Source organism: Alligator mississippiensis, chromosome 2 (genome assembly GCF_030867095.1).
Source record: "Alligator mississippiensis isolate rAllMis1 chromosome 2, rAllMis1, whole genome shotgun sequence".
NCBI classification, from domain to species: domain Eukaryota; kingdom Metazoa; phylum Chordata; order Crocodylia; family Alligatoridae; genus Alligator; species Alligator mississippiensis.
The window spans coordinates 151,545,635-151,567,998 of record NC_081825.1 but is presented as its reverse complement, the minus strand read 5'-3'; the positions used below and the strand labels follow the sequence as shown (position 1 = coordinate 151,567,998).

Sequence of the window (22,364 nt, the reverse complement as noted above, 5' to 3'; positions counted from 1 at the left end):
CAGTCTGGGATGTAAATCTGGTCTCTGTCCAAAGGTTTCCTTCACATTCACTTAAGAGAAGACTACATTTTTCACTGATGAGTTGTTTGCTATTCGTGAGGCACTTCGTCTCTCCTGGAAGGTCTCTGCTCTGGGTTTTTGTTTGAGAAGTAAAACTCTGTCAAGGGAAGTATACTGGAAATTGTCTGTGCTATACACCCTTGAATAAAATCAAACTTCTTATTCTTTCCATTAAGCAGATGGGACAGGACTCTTACCTGTAATGTGCTGGCCAGATCTTCCAAAGGAGGGTCATTGGATGACCAAGGTAGCAACTTGGAAGAGAAAGCTGGTGACCAAGTTGCCCATTCTACAGTGTTCCATGAACATACAAAGCCTTTTGCTGGCATTTGGGACATCTGTTATATTGTCCGTCTGTCCCTCAACCTCTCCACCCCCACCACCCCCTGCCCCATAGTATAGGAATCCAAATTGCTTGAACTTCTCCCATGTGTTGGTTATGTCCATGCAAAAGATTAGGAATTCCAGGAGTCTGAAGTTGCTGATTGTCTTCCTCATACAGTACAACTTCACTAATAAGAATCCCCATGGGACGGGGAGAAAAAAATTAACAAAGGGCATTGCTATGACAAGGTTAGATGATTTGCTGCATTAATATTTGGTTCCTGCTGCTTGGACTGTTAAAAGCAGGGACTTGCTATAAACAGGGTATATAACGAAGTAGAACTTCGTTATAACAGGGTATATAACGAAGTTCTACCATATTTGTAATTTCTGGTGATTTAGGACAAATGTTCCAACAGATTAACTGAGTTAGTTGGTTGATGTTTCCACCACAGTCCCCACAACCACTTAAGAGCAGGTCTCCTTCAGGAGCAATACAGTCAACAACCTCCCTAATTGCTGCTCCTTCTAGAAACTCCGGTGGGGGTATGTGTAGGAGGAGGAAAATTGCACCATGCAAAAGTACTTGCACCAATTCCTACAGGCATTTTCTACAGTAGTATGCTCTGCCCTGGCCTACAGTTTTAGAATGAAGAGGCAATTCTATGCCCTAAAACAGTCGGGGCCAATCTTTTTGGCAAGCATGCTGTAACAAGTGGGCCTTCCTGGGGCTGGTCAGCTGTTGGCCCGCACACCTTTTTCTGGGCTAACCACCCACCTCTCTCTCCTGCCATGCCTTGTTGATACATAATTATGGTGTTAATTAGGCAGGAGGCTGCCCATTTTCCCACCCCGATGCCAGGGGGTGCTATCTGCGGCTCCGTTCCTCCCCTACACCGCAGCTTAAGCCTTGCAGGCATTCCCTCCAGCTAGCTAGCACTGGGACCTGAGCTCCAGAATCTCACCAGGACTCTCACTCCCTGCCGGAGCTCCTGGTTCCAGCACCCTCATGCTGGGTTTACTCGGTACGCACACAAAGCAACATACACTGGGTCCCGTACCCACACACTTGGCTCCAACCCCTTCTCTGGGATCAGGGCTCTGAGCCCTGTCCCCAAACCCCTCCTGGGCAATCCCCTTATCCCTGACCTCAGGAGCTTCCTTAATAGCTCCCCAAGGCTCAGGGAGTTTCACACTGGCTCCTATATGCAGCCTCAGATCTCCACTGCAGGGTCTGGGTGCCACCACAGGTCCCTCCAACAACCTTGGTCCTGCCTCAGTGCTGCACGGTGAGCCTTGGCCCCCCTTGCTCGATCTCACCCACCAGGGATGTGGAAGCTGGGTGCCTTGACTCGCCTTTCACCGGGGAGGTAACTGGCCTGGCATTTCCTGGGGGCTTCTGCACCACTGGGAGCCCCACCAGGCCACCCACTCCTGGCAGGGTGCAGTTTTCAGTCGTACCCAGGACCAAGAGCCTCCTAGCCATCCCCATCAGCTCTTGCCCTTACCTCCTGGTTGCTCCTGCTGCAGCTCAGCTAGGCAATGTTTCTGCCTGGCCTGGTAGCTGCAAACTGCAGCCTTTATATATTAGGTTCTCAAAATGGCTGCCACCATCACGCACCTGGTTGCTGCCCGACTGCCCTTAAAGTGGCAGGCACCAACAGTGCCCTGCCACCCATGCCACAGTTTAAGCCCTGCATCCCCTCTAAGTGCCACTCCAGTCCTCTTTCCTTGCCTGATCTGCTGCTCTGCTATCCTATCCTGTGCTCCCTGCTCCCTCTACTGCTCTGTATATATCACACCTAACAAACACTCTCATCTTGGCCTTCAATTCCTATTGTCAGTATCTCCTGAAACCAGTTATACAACAAGAGGTAATCATAGCAACACTATGTTGCATAATAAAGAACTATCAGCTCTCAATATGAAAACCACAGAAATTTAATTTATTTCAACACAATATTTGAAAGAAGGGTCAGTAAAACCCTTTCATAGGTGTGCTACATACCCACCAACATATTCAACAACCCTGAGCACAAATATAATACTGGTGAGCGATCAATGCCATTGCCTGACAGCTCATTAATTACATGCAATACTAAAATACTGTTTACAAGCATTTGAAACAAAATATACAGAAAAATACAAACTGGGGGCAGGTCCTCTTCCATTCTGAAGTATAGAATTGGGCATAGGCACTGATGTGCAATCCTATTTTACTCTGCTCAAGGCTCTTGCACTAACGTACAAGAAGGGTGGGTGGGTCTTCCTCCTTGCTGCTTTTTTATGACTTAAGTCTTAAGGCTCAAATGATGTGTTAAAAGTAGACACACTGATGGATTTTCAGGGACTCCAGCAGGCAGTGGCATAACTAAGGTAGGGCAAGCAGGGTAACCATGCTGGGTGCCAAAAAAAACCAACACACCTGTCTTGGTGGGGGCCAAAAAAAGTCCCTGCTGCTGGCAGCTGTATGACTGGAATTGCAATCACACAGCCATGAGAAGTCTCCACTGCCCCTGCGCCTCTGGGTGACCAGCTACCTCCCTATGCTACTGCCAGTAGGGTGAAAGAGAACCTGGCCTTTAAGAGTCTCTTCTATTTCTATCAGCGTTAGCCACTGATCTTGCAAGACAGCCTTAGTGCGCACATGAAGCTGCAATGAAGTCACCAGGGCTCTGCCTGGATGTGAGATCCCCCCACACGGAACCACTTTAAGAATTAAACCCTGAGAGTTTGACATTGATACCGAAAACATGTTGTGCATTTCAAAAAAGCCAGCAAGTAAAATATTTCTGATTTTACAATGAACCCTTGAAAGAAATTTAAAATTATCATATGTAGTTCACATTATCACCAACTATACTGCAATGAAAAACAGTTTGTTGGCCACATAAGAACCCTTGTATTTCTGCTTGAAAGTATAGCATTTGGCAAAGTTTGAGAGTAAATAGCACAGAACAGAAAATGACTGCCAATAATGAGTGATAATCCTGAGAACTCTTCCTTCCATAAGTGAGTATGGACTGCATTGATCAAATCAACTCTCCATTCTCACATAAGTAAGTATTTGCAGGATCAGACCCTGCTGGTTAGCTGCCCTCTGAGACTACAGAACCCATCACCAGTATATCTGATCAAGATAAACCTCATCCTCTTCTCCTCTTGTAATTATAACCCTCAAAAAAGACTTACACTGCTTGGTGCCATACAAACACAAAGTGTGGACAATCTGCCCCAGAAAGCATCCAAACTCAATACAAAAGACAATGAAGACAGGATTTGGCAGGAAACCCAGAGAAGGAATATTGATAATTATTGTTAATAATAAGGTTATGACCTTATTCTTTGATTATGACCTTGCTTCTCAAGGCCATCACCAGCTGTGGGCAAATCTGTTTTCAGCTAATGACTCATTTTGCTGAGCAAGCAGCAAGTCGGTGTCTCCTGAAGTCCCCTAGAGTTACTGATTCATCATTGTCTTTACCTCTCACCTTCTCTTAGTATCCCATTAATTTCTTGCTCACTGAAAGTAAGGGGAAGCTGGGGACTTTCAGCATTACCCAAAGACATCATCTCTCTTTGGCTAAGTACAGATAATCAGAAAGCCTGAAGCCGAATTGACTCAATCTTTGCAGGCTAGTCTGAGCTGCATGAATTGAACTGATAAGCAAGTAAATGGACATTTAATTTTGATTCTGGAAATGCAGCCTGCAGTGGCTCAGGCTGGAGGGCACCTGGGACAGAAGTTCAATAAACTGATTTAGCTTAAATCAATTAAGTCTGATACTACACTTAGGAAGGAACAATCCCATGTACCAGTACAGGCTGGGGGCTGACTGGCTGGGCAGCAGCTCTGCAGAAAAGGACCTGAGGTTTACAGTGGACAATAAAATGAATACAATCCAGCAGTGTGCCCTTGTTGCCAAGAAGGCTAACAGCATACTGGGCTGCATTGGTAGGTGTGTTACCAGTAGGTCAAGGAAAATGATTATTCCCCTCTTTTCAGCACTGGTGAGGCCACATCTGGAGTACTATGTTCAGTTTTGCACCCATCACTACAGAAAGGATGTGGACAAATTGGAGAAGGTCCAGCAGAGGGCGACAAAAATGGTGAAGGAGCTGGGGGACATGACTTATGAGGAGAGGCTGAGGGAACTGGGCTTATTTAGTCTAGAGAAGAGGAGACTGATGGGGGACTTCATAGCAGCCTTCAACTGCCTGAAGGATGGTTCAAAAGAGGATGGTGCTAGGCTGTTCTCAGTGGCAGCCCATGACAGAACACGGAGCAATGGTCTCAAGTTGCAGCAAGGCAAGTTTAGGTTATATATTAGGAAGAATTTTCTCATTAGAAGGGTAGTAAAACACTGGAACAGGCTACCCAGAGAGGTAGTGGAAGCTCCAACGTTGGAGGTTTTCAAAACCTGGCTAGACAAAGCTTTGGCTAGGATGATCTAGTTGGGGATGGTCCCGCTTTGAGCAGGGGGTTTGACTAGATGACCTCCTAAGGTCCCTTCCAACCCTAACTTTTATGAGTCTGTGCTTCTACATCCATCTAGGTTTATCTTAAACTGGTTTTAGCCACTTTGAATGCGGTTTATGTGCAGTGAACTTCTGTTGTGTTACAGATTTGAATTGGTTTCCAATCACTTATACCAGTTTGTGTGTAATTTCTGTCCCTAGCCTTTAGGATTCAGTGGGCTTGGAATGGCCCAACCACCTTCAATTTTTTTTGCAAATCCCAGTTGTAAACATGTGGGGAACATCAGGATTCTTGAAAGGGCCATGATTAAAAAAAAATTTTCAGTTCTTTCAGTCCATTTTTGTTAGTTCAGCATCTCCTTACAAACATCCTCTCTGCATGTCAGATGCATTATCGGAGGAGGAGATTCCAGGTGGAATCCCAAAAAATGAAGAGTCAAATAAGAGGCAGTAAAAATAAAAGACAGGGCACAAGGAGACATCCTCAAACAGGAGCTGACAGAAAAGTATTACAATAAAGACATGAAAAATGTTTCTTTTTCTAAAGCCCGATACTTATGATAGGCCAAATTTTTCATAATTCTCCAAGGCAGTCAGGAATTTCTTCCTCAGGATCTCTTCAGTGTTGTAATTTGGAAGGCCCAAAATGTGGGAGCAAGTATTAGCCATAGGATAGTATACATTTGCATTTTCTCTTTGAAGTTTTTCAATGTTCAATATCAAGTATTCCATTCTTTCAGCAGCAATTCGATTGGTTCCTGTCAGAAAAGCTGCAGAGGGGAATGGAAGTCAGGAAGATACAGACAGAAAGCTTACTGAGATCACATCATGAGGAGGACCCAGATTAAGTTTAGAGGCACTGATTTATGCTGCTTGTTTGTTCTTGAGTATACCAGCTTGAATACTTTGAATCCTGCTACCTGCTGGCTGTGGCTTTAACCCTACAACCCAGGAGGTGTGCACACATGTAAAATTAAACCAGAGGCACTGCCAAGGGTTCCAAATAGGACAGCCACCTTTCAGGCATTGCAGTGTTGCAGAATCCTCATGGTGGGGTGGGAGTGAGGCACTGCCTCACAGTGGCAAGTGCCCAGCATTTCCCCAGGATTGCAGAATGAGGGAAAACTGAGCCACTGCACAACAGGCATGTAATAACACAGAATGGCTCTCAATTCCATGCTCAGTCAATGTGCATTGGTCCATTAATTGTTAATTGTGTAGCCCAGGTAACTTGGGTATATACTCCCCTTCTCCAATTGAAGGGGACTGTTAGCTGGCAGGTGTGCTGTGGGGTGGGAACTGCAGACCACCCCGTTTCCCTCTGTCCCTATAGAGCCAGGCCAGGACAGTCAGGGGAGTTAACTATATACACATTTATTTACATTAACTTATCACAAGGGAAAGGAACATGGATATAAACATATACACACATACATACATTGTACATATAAGATATCTAAACCAGTAATATAAACAATACTTTCTGGGTAAATGACATAAAACCTTATACCAGTGCTCCAGATACAGGTAAGTATCTGATCTGAAACAGATAAACCCCAAAGATAAACTCAATCCCGAGGGGAAACCCCAATGCCTTTGGGCTATTCCCAAGCCCTACAAAGAAGCTGGTAACTTTAGGGGGGCCCTCTCTTCCCCTGTGGGAACCCTCTTTTCCTTGCAACTCAGGGCTCCCAGGCCTGGAGGGTGGTCTCGTCCTCTGCACCAGGCTGCTCTCTTGCCTGCAGTGGGTTTCGGGGGCGGGGGGGCTGCCTTGTGCAGCACCAGGCTTGGTCCGCTCCTGGACCCTCTGTGCAGCGCCTCCTGCACTGAGCTCCCAGCCTCGTTCCGGGGGTTGAGGACCCGAGCCGCTCAAGCGCTCCAAAGGTCCTACTTTGTGCAGCATCCTGTGCACCGTGTCTCTGGCTGCATGCCAGAGATTGCAGACCCGAGCCACCTCACACAGCTCCCAGGGTCTGGATGCTGTGTGCTGTGCCGCACACCGAGAGCCTAGCTGCTGGAGCCGTCTGCTGTTCCCCGGTGATGGAAGTCTTCAGGGGCGCTTCTGGGCTACTGCTTCGCTGTGCTGAGCAGCTCTTCTGAGCCCCGCTCTTCTCTCTTCGCTGTCCCAGATGTGTCCCCTCATGCTGGGCTCACAGCTCCTTTAATACTCTCCAGGGCTCTGCCCCTGAAGTCTTCCGGACCTGAGTGTTGCAGTCTTCAATCAAGTCCGGGGGGTGGGGGGTAGGAACGACTCCTCTCCCCTCCCCTCAGGAAAAGGGTGCGACTTAACTGCTCTTGCTGCCTCCTGATTGGTGGATGAGCTCCACCAATCAAAACAGTAAGATTTCAAGCCTGGGACTCAACCCAAGCTCTGAAAGGCAAGCCTGCTACAATTGTTGCTTGCCCAGAAATAGGGGCACTCCACCCATCTGAGTAATGAGCATTACCAGAGCAGCCAGTTGCCATATGAGAGTTGGGGTGGGGGCTAGGAGGACTTAGAAATGGTGCAGTACAGGGTGCCTGGAGGACTGACCAGACACTAGTCCTGGAAGCTTGGTGTCTGCAGATGTCACTGAACTAGTTCACAGAAAACTGGATCAAAATAATACCTGATTATCTAGGTATATTTTTGAAATGTTCCAGGAACTTTCAAGTCCTTTAAACCATTCTAAACTGGTTCTATATCTGGACACTTGCTTTTTAAACTGCATTTCATATGGTGCAAGTCTTGTGTGGCATAAGCTGGGTTGACTTGTACCAATCAGGACTACTCCCACAAGCAAAGAAAGCTCTAAGGACCTCAACCAAGCTTCCTTCTTCTTAAAACTTAAATAACACTAGAGTTAGAAATGAATTTGGGGAATCTCATTTTTTGGAACATGTCCAATGCCACCTGCTATCACCATCCAGCACTATAGAGAAAGTTACCAGGGAATACCTTGCAGAGAGAGTTCAGTTCATAGATTTCATAGACATTAGGGCTGGAAGGGACCTAGGAAGATCATCGAGTCCAGCCCCACGCCCGAAGGGCAGGAAGTCAGCTGGGGTCATAGGATCCCAGCAAGATAAGCATCCAATTTACTCTTGAAGGTGTTCAATGTGGGTGCTTGAACCATCTCCGATGGCAGGCTATTCCAGACCTTGGGAGCTCGGACAGTAAAGAAATTCTTTCTTATGTCTAGCCTGAAACAGTCTTGCAGTAGTTTATAACTGTTCGACCTTGTCATCCCTTGGGGCGCTCTGGTGAACAAACGTTCCCCCAGGTACTGGTGGTCACCCCTGATAAACTTATAGGTGGCCATCAGATCACCCCTGAGTCTGCGCTTTTCCAGGCTAAAGAGTCCCATGGCTCTCAGCCTGTTGTCGTAAGGTCTGTTTTCTTGACCTCTGATCATGTGTGTGGCTCTTCTCTGGACTCTCTCAAGCTTCTCCACATCCTTTTTTAATTGTGGAGCCCAAAACTGAGGTACTAGAGTTGGTGGAAAAATCAGAATTTTAGTCCCGTGAGAAATTCTGATATTCTGGCGTTTGTTTGTGGCACAAACAGGCAACATTTCTCCAGAATGGAAAACCTCATTAATGTCTGAGCTAGGGCTTATCAAAACATTTTGTTGAAACATTTTTCATCAGAATGCAAAGGTTTCTTTTGAACGGGCTTAATTTGCATCTCTTTAAACCAGTGTTTCCCAACTAGTATGCTGCAGCACAAAAGTGTGCCACAGAATTGTGCCATGGCAATAAGCTACAATAGGTATGAGGATGGGGAATGCCTCAACAGGTGTGCCACGAAACATTTTTATTAATGTAAGTGTGCCTTGGGCTGGAAAATGTTGGGAAACACTGCTTTAAACCACTGCAAATCTAATGGGAGTTGTAGTTCAAATTCTTGACAACCCCACCCATACCACTGAATAGAAATGAGTGCACTATTTCCCATGAGCAGACAAGGTTCCTTGGGTGAATTTGATATCTTTTATTAGACCAACCCAAATAGTTGGAGAATAGTTATTAAGCAAGCTTTCGAGTTCAAAAACCCTTCGTCAGGCTAAGGAAGTTTCAGTAGTTGGTGTGTGCTCTTCCTGGATGGAATGGAATGAAAAGTAAAGAAGCCAGGGGCTGGGCTGGGGAGTCAGTTGTCAGGCAGATTATAATGTATCAAAAATCCACTGTCTATATTTAGTCCATGATCTCTAGTATTCAGGAGGTTGATGAAATAGAGCTCATAGGCTCGTCTCTGGGAAGTGTTGTGTAAGTTTCCCTTGAGGATCAGGACTGAGAGATTGGAGAGAGAGTGGTCCTCCTGTGAGAAATGTGCCCCCACCGGTAATTGAGTGTTTCTGTCTTTGATAGATTTCTGGTGTGCATTCATTGTGGTGCGCAGTTGTTGTTTGGTCTCTCCTACGTATTTTCCATCAGGGCATTTGGTGCATTGGATGAGTTATATTACATTTCTGGAGATGCAGCTGTAAGATCCAGGGATGCTGATGGCTGTTGTGGGGTGTAGTAATTGTGGGGGTGGTAGAGAGGTGTTGGCAGGTTTTGCATTTTTTGTCATGGCACCGTCTGGATCCTTTTGGTGTGTTCTGGGCTTGAGGAAGTTTGCTTCTGGTGATGAGGTTGGCGAGGTTTGGTGCTTGTTTGAAGGCTAGTATGGGCGGCTCTGGGAAGATCTTTATCTATCTATCTCCCATGATGCACCTCTGCTGTTCTGCCAGAGGGAACACATGGTGAATCCTGGGATGTAGTTCAGCCAGGGATCCTTGCTCGTGGAGAACAATGTGGGCAGCAGGCACTTGAATTGCAATTCCTATGATACACCTTGGCAGCTCAAGCAAACCTCTAGTATTGGTATTACACTGCCCTGAAACAAAACAATTCAATTCATTTTGGAGGAAAAATAAACCCTCAAAGTAGTTCAGTTTCTGCCATGTGACCAAAATAAAAATATTCTCCTCAGATTTTCTTAACAGCTAAAAATGTTGGCAATACTGTGACTGTTCCCATGAAAAATTGAATTTGCGATTGAAAAAAATCAAAAACATCCTAGTTTAAAATTTCAGACCAGCTATATTAATTAGACACCTAAGTAGAAGTCAACACTTGGGGTAAAAGGCTGGATTTTCAGTCCTCCTCTTTGCCCACACTCCCATATGCTTTCCAGCAAGAACACCAGGTTGGGTACATCTACACAAGATGTTTACTGCACAATTGACTAATTAACTGTGCAGTGAGCATGTTGGCATCTACATGTGCATCCCTATTAGGGTGCACAATACTAAGAAAATCTGCAGTAGGATAGTACTTGTATTTACAAGTACTCTTCTTCTGTGGAGTTTTTTTTGTGCATAGCAGCGCATGTATAGATGCTTCCCTGGCTAGCTGGCACACAGGGTGCTCCAATGCAGGGCTAGCTGGCAGGAAGTCCCCACACTGGAGCACCCTCATGACCCAGCCAGCTGCTCCATATCACGTGGAGCTGGGGTGGGGGGAGAAGCCAGCCCAGGGCTGCTCTGTTGGGGCTCCACGTGCCATGGAGGGACTAACTGAGGCATAAGGGTGCTTCAGCATAGAGCTAGCTGACAGGCAGCCCCTGTGCTGAGCCACCCTCAAGCTTCAGCCACCCTCTCTGCAGAACATGCAGCCCCACCGGAGCAGCCCTGCATTGGCAAGCTGACCCCCTGGGTCCCCTGCCAGCCTGAGCTGCTCCGATGAGGCTCCATATGCTGCACATAAATAAACTCTGGAGCAAAAAAACTCCAGAGCAATACACTCCAGAGTTTATTTGTCTGCATTAATCACACATATAAACGTGCCTGTTATTTCTGAATGTGGAAGTAGCTCCATCAGCTGGGAATCCAGCTTCATGTCGTATGTTGAACTTCATGTTGAAGTTATTGGGCTTGCACCAATGACAGATTAAGTAGACAGTCTTCCATTTGTGCAGATGAACTAAATACTCACTAAAGGCAACAGCTTTGAAGCTAATCAAATACCTCCTACCTCAGCTGCATGATGATTCATGATCCATCATATACACAGGCTCTAGGAGGGTCCAGGACCTATTAAAGCAAGGCTGCATATAGGTGCTAAGCATAATAAAACCATAACAGAATCTGGAATAAATCAGATGCCCTGGGGCAACCTCCAAGACAGAGTCCTAGAAGAATAGAACTAAGTTTGCCCATGGTCCTTTGTGCCTGCCGATACAAGGCAGAGATGGCTCTGGCATGGAAATGGTAAAAGTACAGCCAAAGAAAAGTGAGGGCAGACTTATTTTCCAAATGAAAGAATTCAAAACATGTTTGTTTGTTTTTTTAAATACAGAGCTAACTACTGAGAGCATTACTTTTATAAAACAATAATTTACCCGGCAAATACATAAAATAATCCTTTGGTTACAGGTTTAGATCTGCTTAGTTTCTTTAAGGTGGAATCTGCTTGCCTGGTTTTTACAGATTGTGAGATAAACCTGTGATTATTATTCAATTCCTCTTTCTCTTTCTTTAGACCTTCCCCCACTGACTTTAAGGAAAATCTTACCTAAGTGAAGAGTAAATGAAATTAAAAAGCTCAGTTCTGATCTCAACAATACAGCTATAAATTCAGAGCAACACCCTTTAGCCTAGTTCTTATCTATGTGGCATGGAGTACAACCTGGGTTCAAAGGACTACCAAAATCAAAAGACAGTGTTATACATATCTACTAATTCTTCCAGAAATGGTGCCGCTCTGAAAACGATTGTTCTTGTAAGGTCTAATGACCCTGGTCAAGGGGGTGCTAGGTGCTGTACATATTATTAAGCAAAGGCCATCCCTCTTCTACTCTCTAGTCTAGATGGGAGTGCTAAAAAGTGTGGTATGGACTATATTCTGCAGCATGCATTTCCTGACCATTTTGTTTCTTTGGCTATAGAGATTGTTAAAATTAGAAAGCACCATAATCTGATAGGACTTCAGGAAATACCATCAGCCACTTTAGGCCCCAAATGACTGGTAGCCACTTGTAACAGGGGGGACGTCAGGGTCACCGTGCTCTCCCCTGCCGCCTCCTTTACCATGCCAAGCTGTCGTCTTGCACCTTCCGATTCTCGCCCGCCACGTCTTTGATCTTATATATTTTTATAGGGAGGCTGCCTTCTGTCCCCTTGGCCACGGTTCTCCTGTCACGGTTGTACCGTGCACCCAAGCCTTATGGGCTATGCGTGGCTCCTACCACCCCAATACCATACCCCAAGCCTCGCAGATGTAACGGACGTTATTCTGTCCCTCTCTCTCTCTCTGTGCCCTCTCTGGACTCGGACTCTCAGTAACGCAGCCCCCTCTGTGGGGCTCCCCGTGCCCACACTGGGGCTTCTCAGTGGTACTGTCCCCTCTCCTGGGGCTCTCCGTGCCCACACTGGGGCTTCTCAGTGGTACTGTCCCCTCTCCTGGGGCTCTCCGTGCCCACACTGGGGCTTCTCAGTGGTGCTGTCCCCTCTCCTGGGGCTCTCTCAATAATGCTGCCCCCTGCTCTGGGGCCGGGGTCTATGCACCCCAAATGCTGCACCCTCACCAGCACTGGGGTCCTCACACTCCACCATGAGTCCCCTATGAAGCCTCCTCCAACCCCTAATAGCCTCACCCAAAACACCGGTCTAACAAACAGCAACATAAACACAAGCCCTCTGGCTATAACTTAAATGGAAGCCACCCGGCCACAACAACGCTCAAGCCTACTGGGAAATACTCCATCCCTTCCATGAGAGAGCTCCTTCCTCCATGGTTGCTGGCAGGGAACTGCCTCTGGCCCCAGCCCCTAGGGTTTATAAGGGAGCCAGGCCCTGCCCCTTCTAGTCAGCTGACCTTCTCTGGTTGCCCTGGCAACCCACAGCTGGGCTTCTTATTCCCTGCTAGGGCTCTTTCCTCAGCAGTTTTCCCACTTTAAGAGCAGGGCAGCTAAGTGCCCTGCGACACCACTTTAATCAAAAACGGGTTCAAGCTAGTGACCCAAAGTGAAAACCTTTCTGCCCGAACAGTCCCTCGAGTCACCTGTTTTCTCATTCATGAACAATGCACTCAAAAAAGAAACAAGTCACAGGAAATGTGTGTCCAGCCAATTGAGCAGCTACACATTTGCCTGCCTGAGTTACCTTTTCCAGCAGCTGCCAGTTATATTTGGTATGCCCATAGAAAACGGCCTGAAGTTCAGTGGGAAGAAAGATCCTCCACCTGTTGGCTGGGCAGCCTCTTAAAAATGCATCCGTTGAAATCTTTAAATTGCCTCTTCACAGATTAAAATTGAATGTGTAATTCACATACACATCAATATATTCTTTCCTGCAAAGGTATAGATGCAGTGCTATTACTTTCTAGGTTTCAGTGAAGCAGTGCAAGAGGTGATTTGAAAGGGAAAATGTATACTACTTAACTCTTCAATCCTGCAAATCCTGTGCATATGACTAGTTATCACACTGAGTTAAACAAGATTACTTGTATGTAAGAATGAACGAGAATGACCCCTGCAAATGTCCATCAGTTCAACTGGTTACATAAATGTATTTAGGGATGGTTTCTCATTCTAGTTAATGCCATTAACAATAACAACAACATGTATACAATAGTAGTATCCCAGGGCCCCAGAGTAAAACATGATAGGTGGTCTGTATTCTGTACAGTATGTACACATGAATCTCTGGTCCATGTTCTACGCTAATGTATTTATATTGGTGTCAACCTATGGTAACTGCCTCTGAAATCAACAACATTATTCTGGATTTACACAGATGTAAAGCAGCACAGTTCGGTTTCTCTCTATTGGCAATGGGAATAGTCTAATCACATGATAATCCTAGACAGTCAACACACTTTATAAATTATGCACAAAGTGTGTAAGTAGTGCTTTCACAGACTCACAGAGTATCAGACCAGAGGGCTTTGTTAGATCATTTGCATAACACAGGTTGTAAGATTTCACTCAAGTCGCCTCTGTATCGCTGCTATCCTTTGTGCACTGTATAGGTGATAAAGCTTGAACTCTCTCTCTGGTAACACGTCCCATCTTGCATAACAACCTCAACACTAAACTCATTAAAAAACAATTTACTGTGTACCCAATGCACAGAAATCAGTACAAGTGAGTAAATGTGCACTATATATAGTAGAGCATTCTAACAAGGAAAGAGAAATGTGCAGAAGAGCTTCAGGATCTTACCTGTTATGCTTAGTGATGGGAATGTTTGGACCATTTTCTTTAAGTTCAACAGTAACAATAGATTCTCCTTTCTTCATTACCTAGACAGAAAAAGCAAGTCTTGAATGCTGGGTCACACATACCATTCTTTTCCTGATGCAGGGCTTGAAACTGTAATCACCAATGTACACACACTGAAAGGACCCATTGCTTTTATGGCTAGTTGATGCTTTCATTGGAACTACTTGAGCAAAGGTGGGGCCAGAAGGGAAAATTTGAGCCTTGTTCCACACTTGTTTAGAAGGCTACTTCTCGTTGACCCTGTAAATGAGGTCAGTGTGTTTTGTAGCCACGACGGTTCAAGAAACATTTGAGAAGCAGGGTAGCTTTTGGAATCTTTTATTGGATGCTGGTCTTCTGACTCATTATAATCTAACAGGTCTCTTCTAACCTCTCTTGTACTCCACAGGTAGTAATGATTCTTTCCCTTCTAAATGGCTTTGTTTTACAGAAGTTGGTTCTCTCTTCTTTTGCTTTGAAGTGACTTCTAACAGTCTCTCTCTGCTCCTGTTTGCAGCTCTCCTCCACTCCTCTGGGTACCTGTTTTCTTTTGCATGTGTGGAAACAGACATGCCATTGTTTTGTCTGGTGTTTAACTTAGATTTCATTTGCATGCAGAGCTAAACACCAGCCATTGTTTTATCTAGTATTTAGCTCAGACTGTTTTTTTCTGCAGACCTAAGGAAGGGCACTTTGTACCCAAAAGCCTGCCTAACATCTCTCCCAAATGTACAGTTTGATAAAAGATATCACCACAAAACCCCTTGCTTCTCACATTTCCTGAATCATCATAGCTACAACACCACTCCAACCCCACTACAGCATGAAGGATTTTGAAATTCGTTGCCTGCCCTGGGCTGACCTAACGAAGAGTACTTGGTGCCCAACAGCTTGCCTAACTTCTCGCCCAACTATACAGTTATTTCAATAAAAGAGATCACAAAAGCAACCCTGTGTTTCCTTGCTGTAAATGGTCATTCGCTCTGGGGAGCCAAAGATGGATACGCTTCATGTTAACCACCTTACTCCCGTGTGTGGCTTAAACATGCTTATGGGATGGGCCACCTACATTTAACCTTTCTAAGACTCACATGAGTAAATCTATTTCTTTGTCTAATTGTTTATAGAGTTGGACCTGTAAATAGGAAGACAATGTCTTACTGTGATATCCAACATCATTTCCTCCAGAACGTCATCATACTCTTCATTCAGCACTTTCTGAAGATTGCTAGTAGACAAGGAATGAGAGATGGACACAATAAGGGCCAGTTCCTGCAGCAGAATTTTTGAGGGAAAGTCCTTTCCTAACCTGCTTGATTAGACATGGTGCAATCTTGTTCATAGAGTCCCCTTTGTTCAAAATGACCTCCGATTGCCCTACTAGCTGATCATGTAGTGAAGCTGTCTGAATCCTCTAGACCTTGCACCCCAACTCTGTATGTATTGTGTATGTGAATGACTTTACACAACTGAATAGTCCCATGGATGTTACTCGTGTGAACAGGAGCAAGATCAAGAACTTCCACTGTTGTTTACAATGTGTAAGGGTGGTGCCTTATGGACCAGTGAGATGCTATAAGAATTGTGCGTGGTGCTGCTGTGAATAATGACAGTTTAGGACAGGAAGTGAAGAATTATTGTTAGTTGGGAACCCTTGTATAATTTGTATTTGTAATATGTAATTGCCAGGGCAGCTAGGTGCTTAAGGGCTGCATTAAGTGGCTGAAATAAATAATAAGTAAAACAGCAGCGGGAGATTTGATATGCAGAATGCAATTAGCCAAGTTGGAAGTTGTTCAAGGCTCTGATGTTAATAGACATACTCTTATAAACAAACAAAACAAGCTGCCAAGTAAGCTTAAAATGACCAAAATTCCAATCATCCATGAGAACCAGAACTAGAAACATATAATCTCTGAACATCACAATGGGACATTGGTTCAGCATGGGCCTGAGGTAAGGAAGACTATTTACCAAGTTGCTACCAGCACTACTTCATATAACGCCAATTTGAAATCTCCTTGGCAAGGACTAGCCCAACAAAAGCCTTGTTTCTTAGAGCTTGCAGTGTGAGCAGCCGGTGAGGCTGCAGCTGGAGACCAGAAAAAAAAAACAAACAGGAAACACAGCAACACTTCTGGAGCAGCCTCTCACTCCAGATTGGAGGAGGGAAGCTGCCAGGAGGTATTTCTGGCCCTGGAGAGGGGCAGAAAGGGTTGATTCCCTGCAAGCTGCTGAGTGGAGCGGCTGAGTGTTCCTGCAAGCAGGTACTGCTGACCCTGCCAGACAAGGACTGTGGGAGCAACCAAAAGAAGGAGGCACATGGAGGCATGCCTACCCTACACAAGAATTTTGAAAGCACTTAAATGGAGTAGCTGCTAAGGATCCCAGAGGGAAGCAAGGAAAACTTCCTTCTAAGGTTAGAGCCACCCTGGTGGGTCTTTGTTTTGCTCGGAAGAGAGATCCTACCAAGGGACTGTGTTTGCTCACCAGTAGACCTACACAGATCTGTAATGAGCAGTGTTAGATTAATTGTTTTGGAAAACGAGTGACTGATCCCAAAGTAAAGGGGACATGAACTGACTCTAAAGAGAGACTGAGTTGTTTCTGGGGTCTTTGAGCCCAGTCTAAGGCCATCCCCTGGATGTGGGTGCATATCGGGTTAAGACTATGGTCATCAGAGGACTATGCATTAGAGAGTCGGAGAGCATAATACCAAGCCAAAGAGAAGCTTTGAGTTTCACCTGGAGTGGCTAGGATGGGGTAAAGGGGAGGTTTGGAGCCCTACAGAAGAAGACAGAATTCAAGACCTGAAGGATCATCTCAGGGTATTGCCTCCTATTAACAGTACCAACAAAGCTGTGGCAGGCGAGAAAAGTAAGATCAGTCTCCTGGCAGACCAGGTGATCCGAGATAAAGGTCCATCCTGTCACCGCCGGTGGGTAAATGAAATCTTGGCAGTGGCAGTAAGCCCTACAATATCTACAGTTGTCACACTGTCCTACCCCAGGGCACAGGAGGCAATTCCACCAACAGAGCCAGAGGACCCCAACTCCTGCCTGAGTCTCCATCTCTCAGCACATGGGTTCCCAGGCTTCTGTCTGGCTGACCTCAATTTAGATTCAGCCATATCTACAACAGTACATTTACCAGGCTCCAGAGCCACATCCTCAGGCAGGCTGCACTGCTCCAGGTGGCCACATTTGCTGAGTATTTCAGGCTAACTAATTAGTACTGTTAAGCGATGTTGCCAATTCACTTGCTATTCCCTAACTAGCCTGCCTGTGGCACTGAACAGATGCAGCTATAGTGTTTCCAGTCTAGGGAACAAGCTGTTCAGAGCAGCACAGCATGCTTGAGGGGCACTTTGGAGCACAGGAAGTCACTGCTTAGACTGAACCTGGTGGAGTACTGATACCTGCATTAATTAACTTGGTAATGTTTTACGCCCACGTGCAAATGTGTACACAAGGAACAAGCCTGCACTGTGGCTTGCTGTGCAAATTCCTGCTTAAAGGATAAGCAGGATTCTGATTTTGTTTCCAAAGCTGTTGGATCTTTCTGGAGGAGAAGAACAGGTTGGAGACACTGGCCATTCCAGAAAACTAAAGAAACATTACTGTAAATGCCTACAAAGTTAACCTTAAATATTACTTTATAAATGGTGTGATGCCATCTATTGGAAACTACAGGTACTAGCACATTTTAATTTGATGTACTAAATACTCAGCATTTTAAATTGGTCTGTTATATATTATACTGTGCCATGACCATGTGAGTTGTATTTTTTTTACTCTACTGCACAAAACTTTGTACTCCTAGAATGTGAGTTGCTGAATACAGTTAGACCTCCTTCTTGTTGTTATGGGAATAAGAATAACTCACTTGTTCTTTTGGTAGTGTCAGAGCGATATTGTAGTCATGAAGGTACAGAAATGATAAAACTATAAAAATGTATAAGCTGGCTGGACACTAAGAACCAAGGACTAAACATTGATATCAGACTTATGGCACATAATATTTTATCATTAAAGATGAATTAGGAAATCTTACAGAAGACTGATAGTGTGTGTAGCAGTCACATAAGCCAAAAAGTCTAAAAGAATGCAAGGATATTTCCTCACAGACGTCTTTAATACATTCAGGTAGCATCTCTCCCTATACTATGCATACCTTTCCCTATTCAGTCCATCTTGATGTGACTAATGGTCCTGGATTTTTTGAGACAGTCCTAAGTTTCAGGACTATGCTCTGGCATCCCCTGTGATTCCCTGAACTGGGACTTTCATCTCAAATATGAAAAAAATTGTCCTGGACTGAGGCCAGGCAGCATCCTAATCAAAACCAGCATTTGCAAACTGCACAATTGCACATACTCCCAAAACACATTCACTGCTGCCAGTTTCACAGATGTTAACAGCCACCTGTGCTGCTTCAGGGACCCTGGCCCAGATTTCACTCCTTCAAAGTTAGTTGCTTTAATTTCTCTCAGTCATGATCTATGTGCATCACTTCTAGAGTGTTTTTTATTCTACCCCCCCCTCCTCCTATATTTCCCAACTCCAGCTGGACACTGACCAAGAAACATTCAAGCAATTGCTGGATCAGGGGGCATAGGTTGACCCTGTTCCAGGAGTCCTGCAAGTATTTATGACACAGGGTTGGCCAGGAGGGAGTTAGGAACTTACGATGAATATCAAAACTGCAGGAATAGTCTCCAGCCCCTCAGAAGCCTGCCATGCCCTTGAGCATGCATCACACAAGCAGGCCTGCTTGGGAACTTTTCAGCTGCGGTTTTCCCTGGAGACATTCAGATCCTGGCCCCAGCCACGCTGCAGGAATAGCATAGAATTATAGAGAAGTCAGGCTGGATGGCGCTTTCCAACTCCCTAGTCCAGTGGTTTTCAACTTTTTTTTGTTTGAGGACCCCTAAAACAATTTGAATGAAAATGCAGACCCCTTTGGACATTTCAAATGATGGTGAGGACCCCTTTAAATTGTAAGTGTGGCTATTCACATACTTTTGATTGATCAGTCATCTTTCACGGACCCATCAGACATAGTCTGTGGACCACAGGTTGAAAACCACTGCCTAATCTAACCATCTAGTCCAATCCCCTGCCTGAGACAAGAACCATTCTATCCCCTGCCCTATCCAAACCATTCTATACAAATCCATAACCTAAACTCTTTGTAAAACTACCATCAACCCTGACACAACACAAGACATAACACAATAACCTGCCGTGGATAAAAAAGGGGGATCATGGCAGCCAATGTCCTGCTTCTATAAAAGGTTGTTAATATACACTCAAGAGATTCCAGATAGAGCCCCCCACCCCCCAGGGGTACAAAGGAAGGCAACCCCCCCACAGTCAGTACCAGTCTGAGCATGGGGTAAAATTCCGTCCTGCCCCCAACTAAGGTGATCAGTCTGAGGGGCATGACTCTTTAGCCAGGAACCTCCAGCTTTAAGTTCCTGCAGGAGTACTGGCACACCTCAAAGTCCCCAGTCTTGGCTGCAGCCAGTAACCAATGCCTCTGAGAAAGACTTAAAAAAACCCGGCCCTCACATGTAGCAGAAAGGGAGTGGGGGAGGTCACAGGGAATTCCCTCCTACCCCATGTGGCAACCAGCAAAGCCCAGAAGCATGAACATAGTAGAACATACAATAGAACATAGTATAGACAGTCACTGAGAAGGAGATGGGCTCCACCTAGTCAAGGTTCATTTATGCTCAACCTTTCTGCCCCATGGTCCAGATGGGCTGGGCTTGGTTTGTCCATGGGCTGGATCTGGATGGTGGACCCGATCCAGTGGGAGAAGTAGGTCCTGGCCACATGGAAGGGAACAAGGGGGGCATCATTGCCATGATCCAGCCATGCAGGATGAGGGAGCATAACCCAGCCCTGATCTGGCCACATGGGTCTCCAGAACTTGGCATGGGAGAGGGGTTGCAATGTTAATTGCCACTGCGCCCTCACCACCAACCTCCCTGACCCTTGTGGAGCTGTATGGGCTGGATGCCATGACTCCATGGGCCACATTCAGCCGACTGGCTAGGAGCCGAGCACCCCAATCTAGTGCAATTCCCAACCAAGGGGCCACGAGCTCCTTTTGAGGGTGGTGTGTGGGACCTTGCCATGCCAGCACTAAGAGGCATTCAAGCACCATTCATGAGATAAACCCAGGGATGTCAAATAGGTATCTGCCACTGTGGCCTCCCGAGCTCTTGACTACAGGAAAAAACCCAACCCTCCTCTTATTTTTCTGTAGGCATAAGAAGAGAGCTGCGATTTTCCAAGGTGATCCAAAAAAAGACTGAGCCCCACTGATCGAACCCTGCTGCCTCCAGCACAGTGCCCCAGGGGCTGGGAGTGGGTGCTTCTTAATGTGAGGAATGCTGACATCAGAAAATACCAGTATGTGGGTAGCTTCCCAACTAACACGGGAGCATGACCTTTTGCATATGCAAAATCCATCCCGTCTGGACGTGAAAGCAGCTGCTTGTGCCTCTGCTCCCCGCCGCGAACGCTTCAACTCCGACATTCCTGACTTCACACCTTTATTCACTGGGAATCAAAGGGAAAACATGACCGAAGCCGCCGGACTCAAAAGTCCAGGCCAGCACCGTGCAGACTCAGGGCAGGGCCTTCCTCCGTAAACACCTGTAGGTCTCGTTTCAAAGCCGCTCTGAAACAGAACTGCAGAGCTGGGCCCTTGGCGGGAGAGAGCCGGGCCCTGTCAGCCTGCAGCCCGGAACACCTCAGGGAGAGACACAGAGAGAACACCCCCCCCCCCGCCAAGCCCAGGTACCAGATGAAGTGAACGGGCGCGGGTGGTGGGGGTGTACACACGGCCCCTCCCCCCGGAACCCAAGCGCGGGGCGGTGCGCGGGCGGAGCGGGTTCCCAGCGCGCAGGAAGTGGCGCGAGCAGGCGGGCGGAAGTCGCTGCGCGTGGGACGATGCTGGGCCGGGCTGCGGCGCTGCGCAGGGGGTTGCAGGTGGCGGCGGGCGGGACGCGTGGGCCGGACAGCGGCCGGGGCTCTGCGCAGCCCGCCAGGCTGGACCCCGCGCTGCTGGGGCTGCTCGTGTGCCCGCTGTCCAAGCGCCCGCTCCGGTACGCACTTGTGTGAACCCACGCACACACATATGCACACAGGTGTGCAGGGACTCTCCTCCTTGAATCCGCAGCCCTGACCTGTTCGTTTTTCACGCAGGTATGAAGAATCCACCAACGAGCTGATCAACGAGGAGCTGGGCATTGCCTACCCGGTGGTGGACGGCATCCCTAACATGATACCGCAGGTGGCGAGGAAGATAGAGGCCGAGCCCCCTCACCCCACTGGCGAGGAGTCAAAGCAAAGCTAGATAGTGCTGTCCCAGAGAGCAAAGCTAGAGACTGAGAGGCTCATGTGTGAGCAGTAGTCATGTTCCTGTCACTGCCTACACTGACAGTGCTTGTCCCGCTGCTGTCCTTGGTTGGCTTGTTTTATTCGGCCACCATGGATGAAAACTTCCCACAGGGCTGCACCAGCACCAGCAGCTTATGTTTCTACAGTCTGCTGCTTCCTGTTACGATCCCCGTGTACGTGTTCTTCCACCTGTGGACCTGGATGGGCATTAAACTTTTTAGACACAACTAAGGCAGGCAGACAGCCCGAGGGCACTGCCCAGTGAGCTCATCAATCACAGGGCCTCTGTGCTAGTTGTGTAGCTTATCTTAGCTGTACACTAATATTATATTCCATGTAACTGGGATAGTCTCTTCCTCCCTTGCTCTCTCTCAATAATGATGACCTTTATCACCCTCTTCCTGGCACTTCACAATGATCTACAGAGGACTTTGTGTATGACTGCTTAATTTCTGCCAGGAAAGATAATTAAGTACATTTGTCCTTGCCCCTCAAAATCCAGAGGTGCACTGTAGTAGTGTGAAAGCATATTACAGTGGGTGTTTGTCTTTGCCCTGAATGACTCCATCTACTGACTGAGATACAGTTTAATTACTTACTCAGGTTGTTAATAATAAACAGTAATGTGGGCTGCTCTTTAAAGATGGCAGTGTCTGTCTTTAGGTGCGTTGCTAGGTTGAACAGATTTATTCATGAAATGCTTCTGGCACTGTGCTATGAAAATGCAGTGTAATCAAAACACTGTGCAACAGCAAACTTGTCTGTGCAAAGATTTTTTTAAATCCATGTGAGCTTTAGACTTGTTAGGATCACTGCAGCCATGTTTTGAGGGTAGTCATCCATGCACATCCAACACA

At 46.4% G+C, this 22,364-nt stretch overlaps 2 protein-coding genes and 1 long non-coding RNA gene across 3 annotated transcripts; 2 read left to right on the top strand and 1 right to left on the bottom strand.

Moving 5' to 3' along the window:
- Positions 1–6,227: 6,227 nt before the first annotated feature.
- LOC132248621 (uncharacterized) lies at positions 6,228–21,058 on the bottom strand. Its single transcript, XR_009459928.1, has 6 exons — positions 20,909–21,058; positions 18,781–18,924; positions 15,254–15,320; positions 14,054–14,133; positions 12,993–13,179; positions 6,228–9,724 (listed from the first exon to the last, which is right to left on the bottom strand). It is a non-coding gene; the product is annotated as an uncharacterized LOC132248621 (long non-coding RNA).
- PYURF (PIGY upstream open reading frame) lies at positions 21,017–21,463 on the top strand. The gene is made up of 2 exons (XM_019488112.2): positions 21,017–21,212; positions 21,313–21,463. The coding sequence occupies exons 1-2, from the start codon at positions 21,058–21,060 to the stop codon at positions 21,461–21,463; spliced, it is 306 nt and encodes a 101-aa protein (XP_019343657.1). The 5' UTR covers positions 21,017–21,057.
- PIGY (phosphatidylinositol glycan anchor biosynthesis class Y) lies at positions 21,440–22,149 on the top strand. The gene has a single exon (XM_059722292.1). It carries the CDS (start codon positions 21,523–21,525, stop codon positions 21,736–21,738), a length of 216 nt encoding a protein of 71 aa, XP_059578275.1. The 5' UTR covers positions 21,440–21,522; the 3' UTR covers positions 21,739–22,149.
- Positions 22,150–22,364: the final 215 nt, after the last annotated feature.

Coding starts and splice junctions, on each gene's coding strand:
- PYURF (XM_019488112.2), top strand. CDS start 21,058: ATGCTGGGCCGGGCTGCGGCGCTGCGCAGGGGGTTGCAGGTGGCGGCG. Junction 21,213..21,312: donor CTGTCCAAGCGCCCGCTCCG/GTACGCACTTGT, acceptor TTTTTCACGCAG/GTATGAAGAATCCACCAACG.
- PIGY (XM_059722292.1), top strand. CDS start 21,523: ATGTTCCTGTCACTGCCTACACTGACAGTGCTTGTCCCGCTGCTGTCC.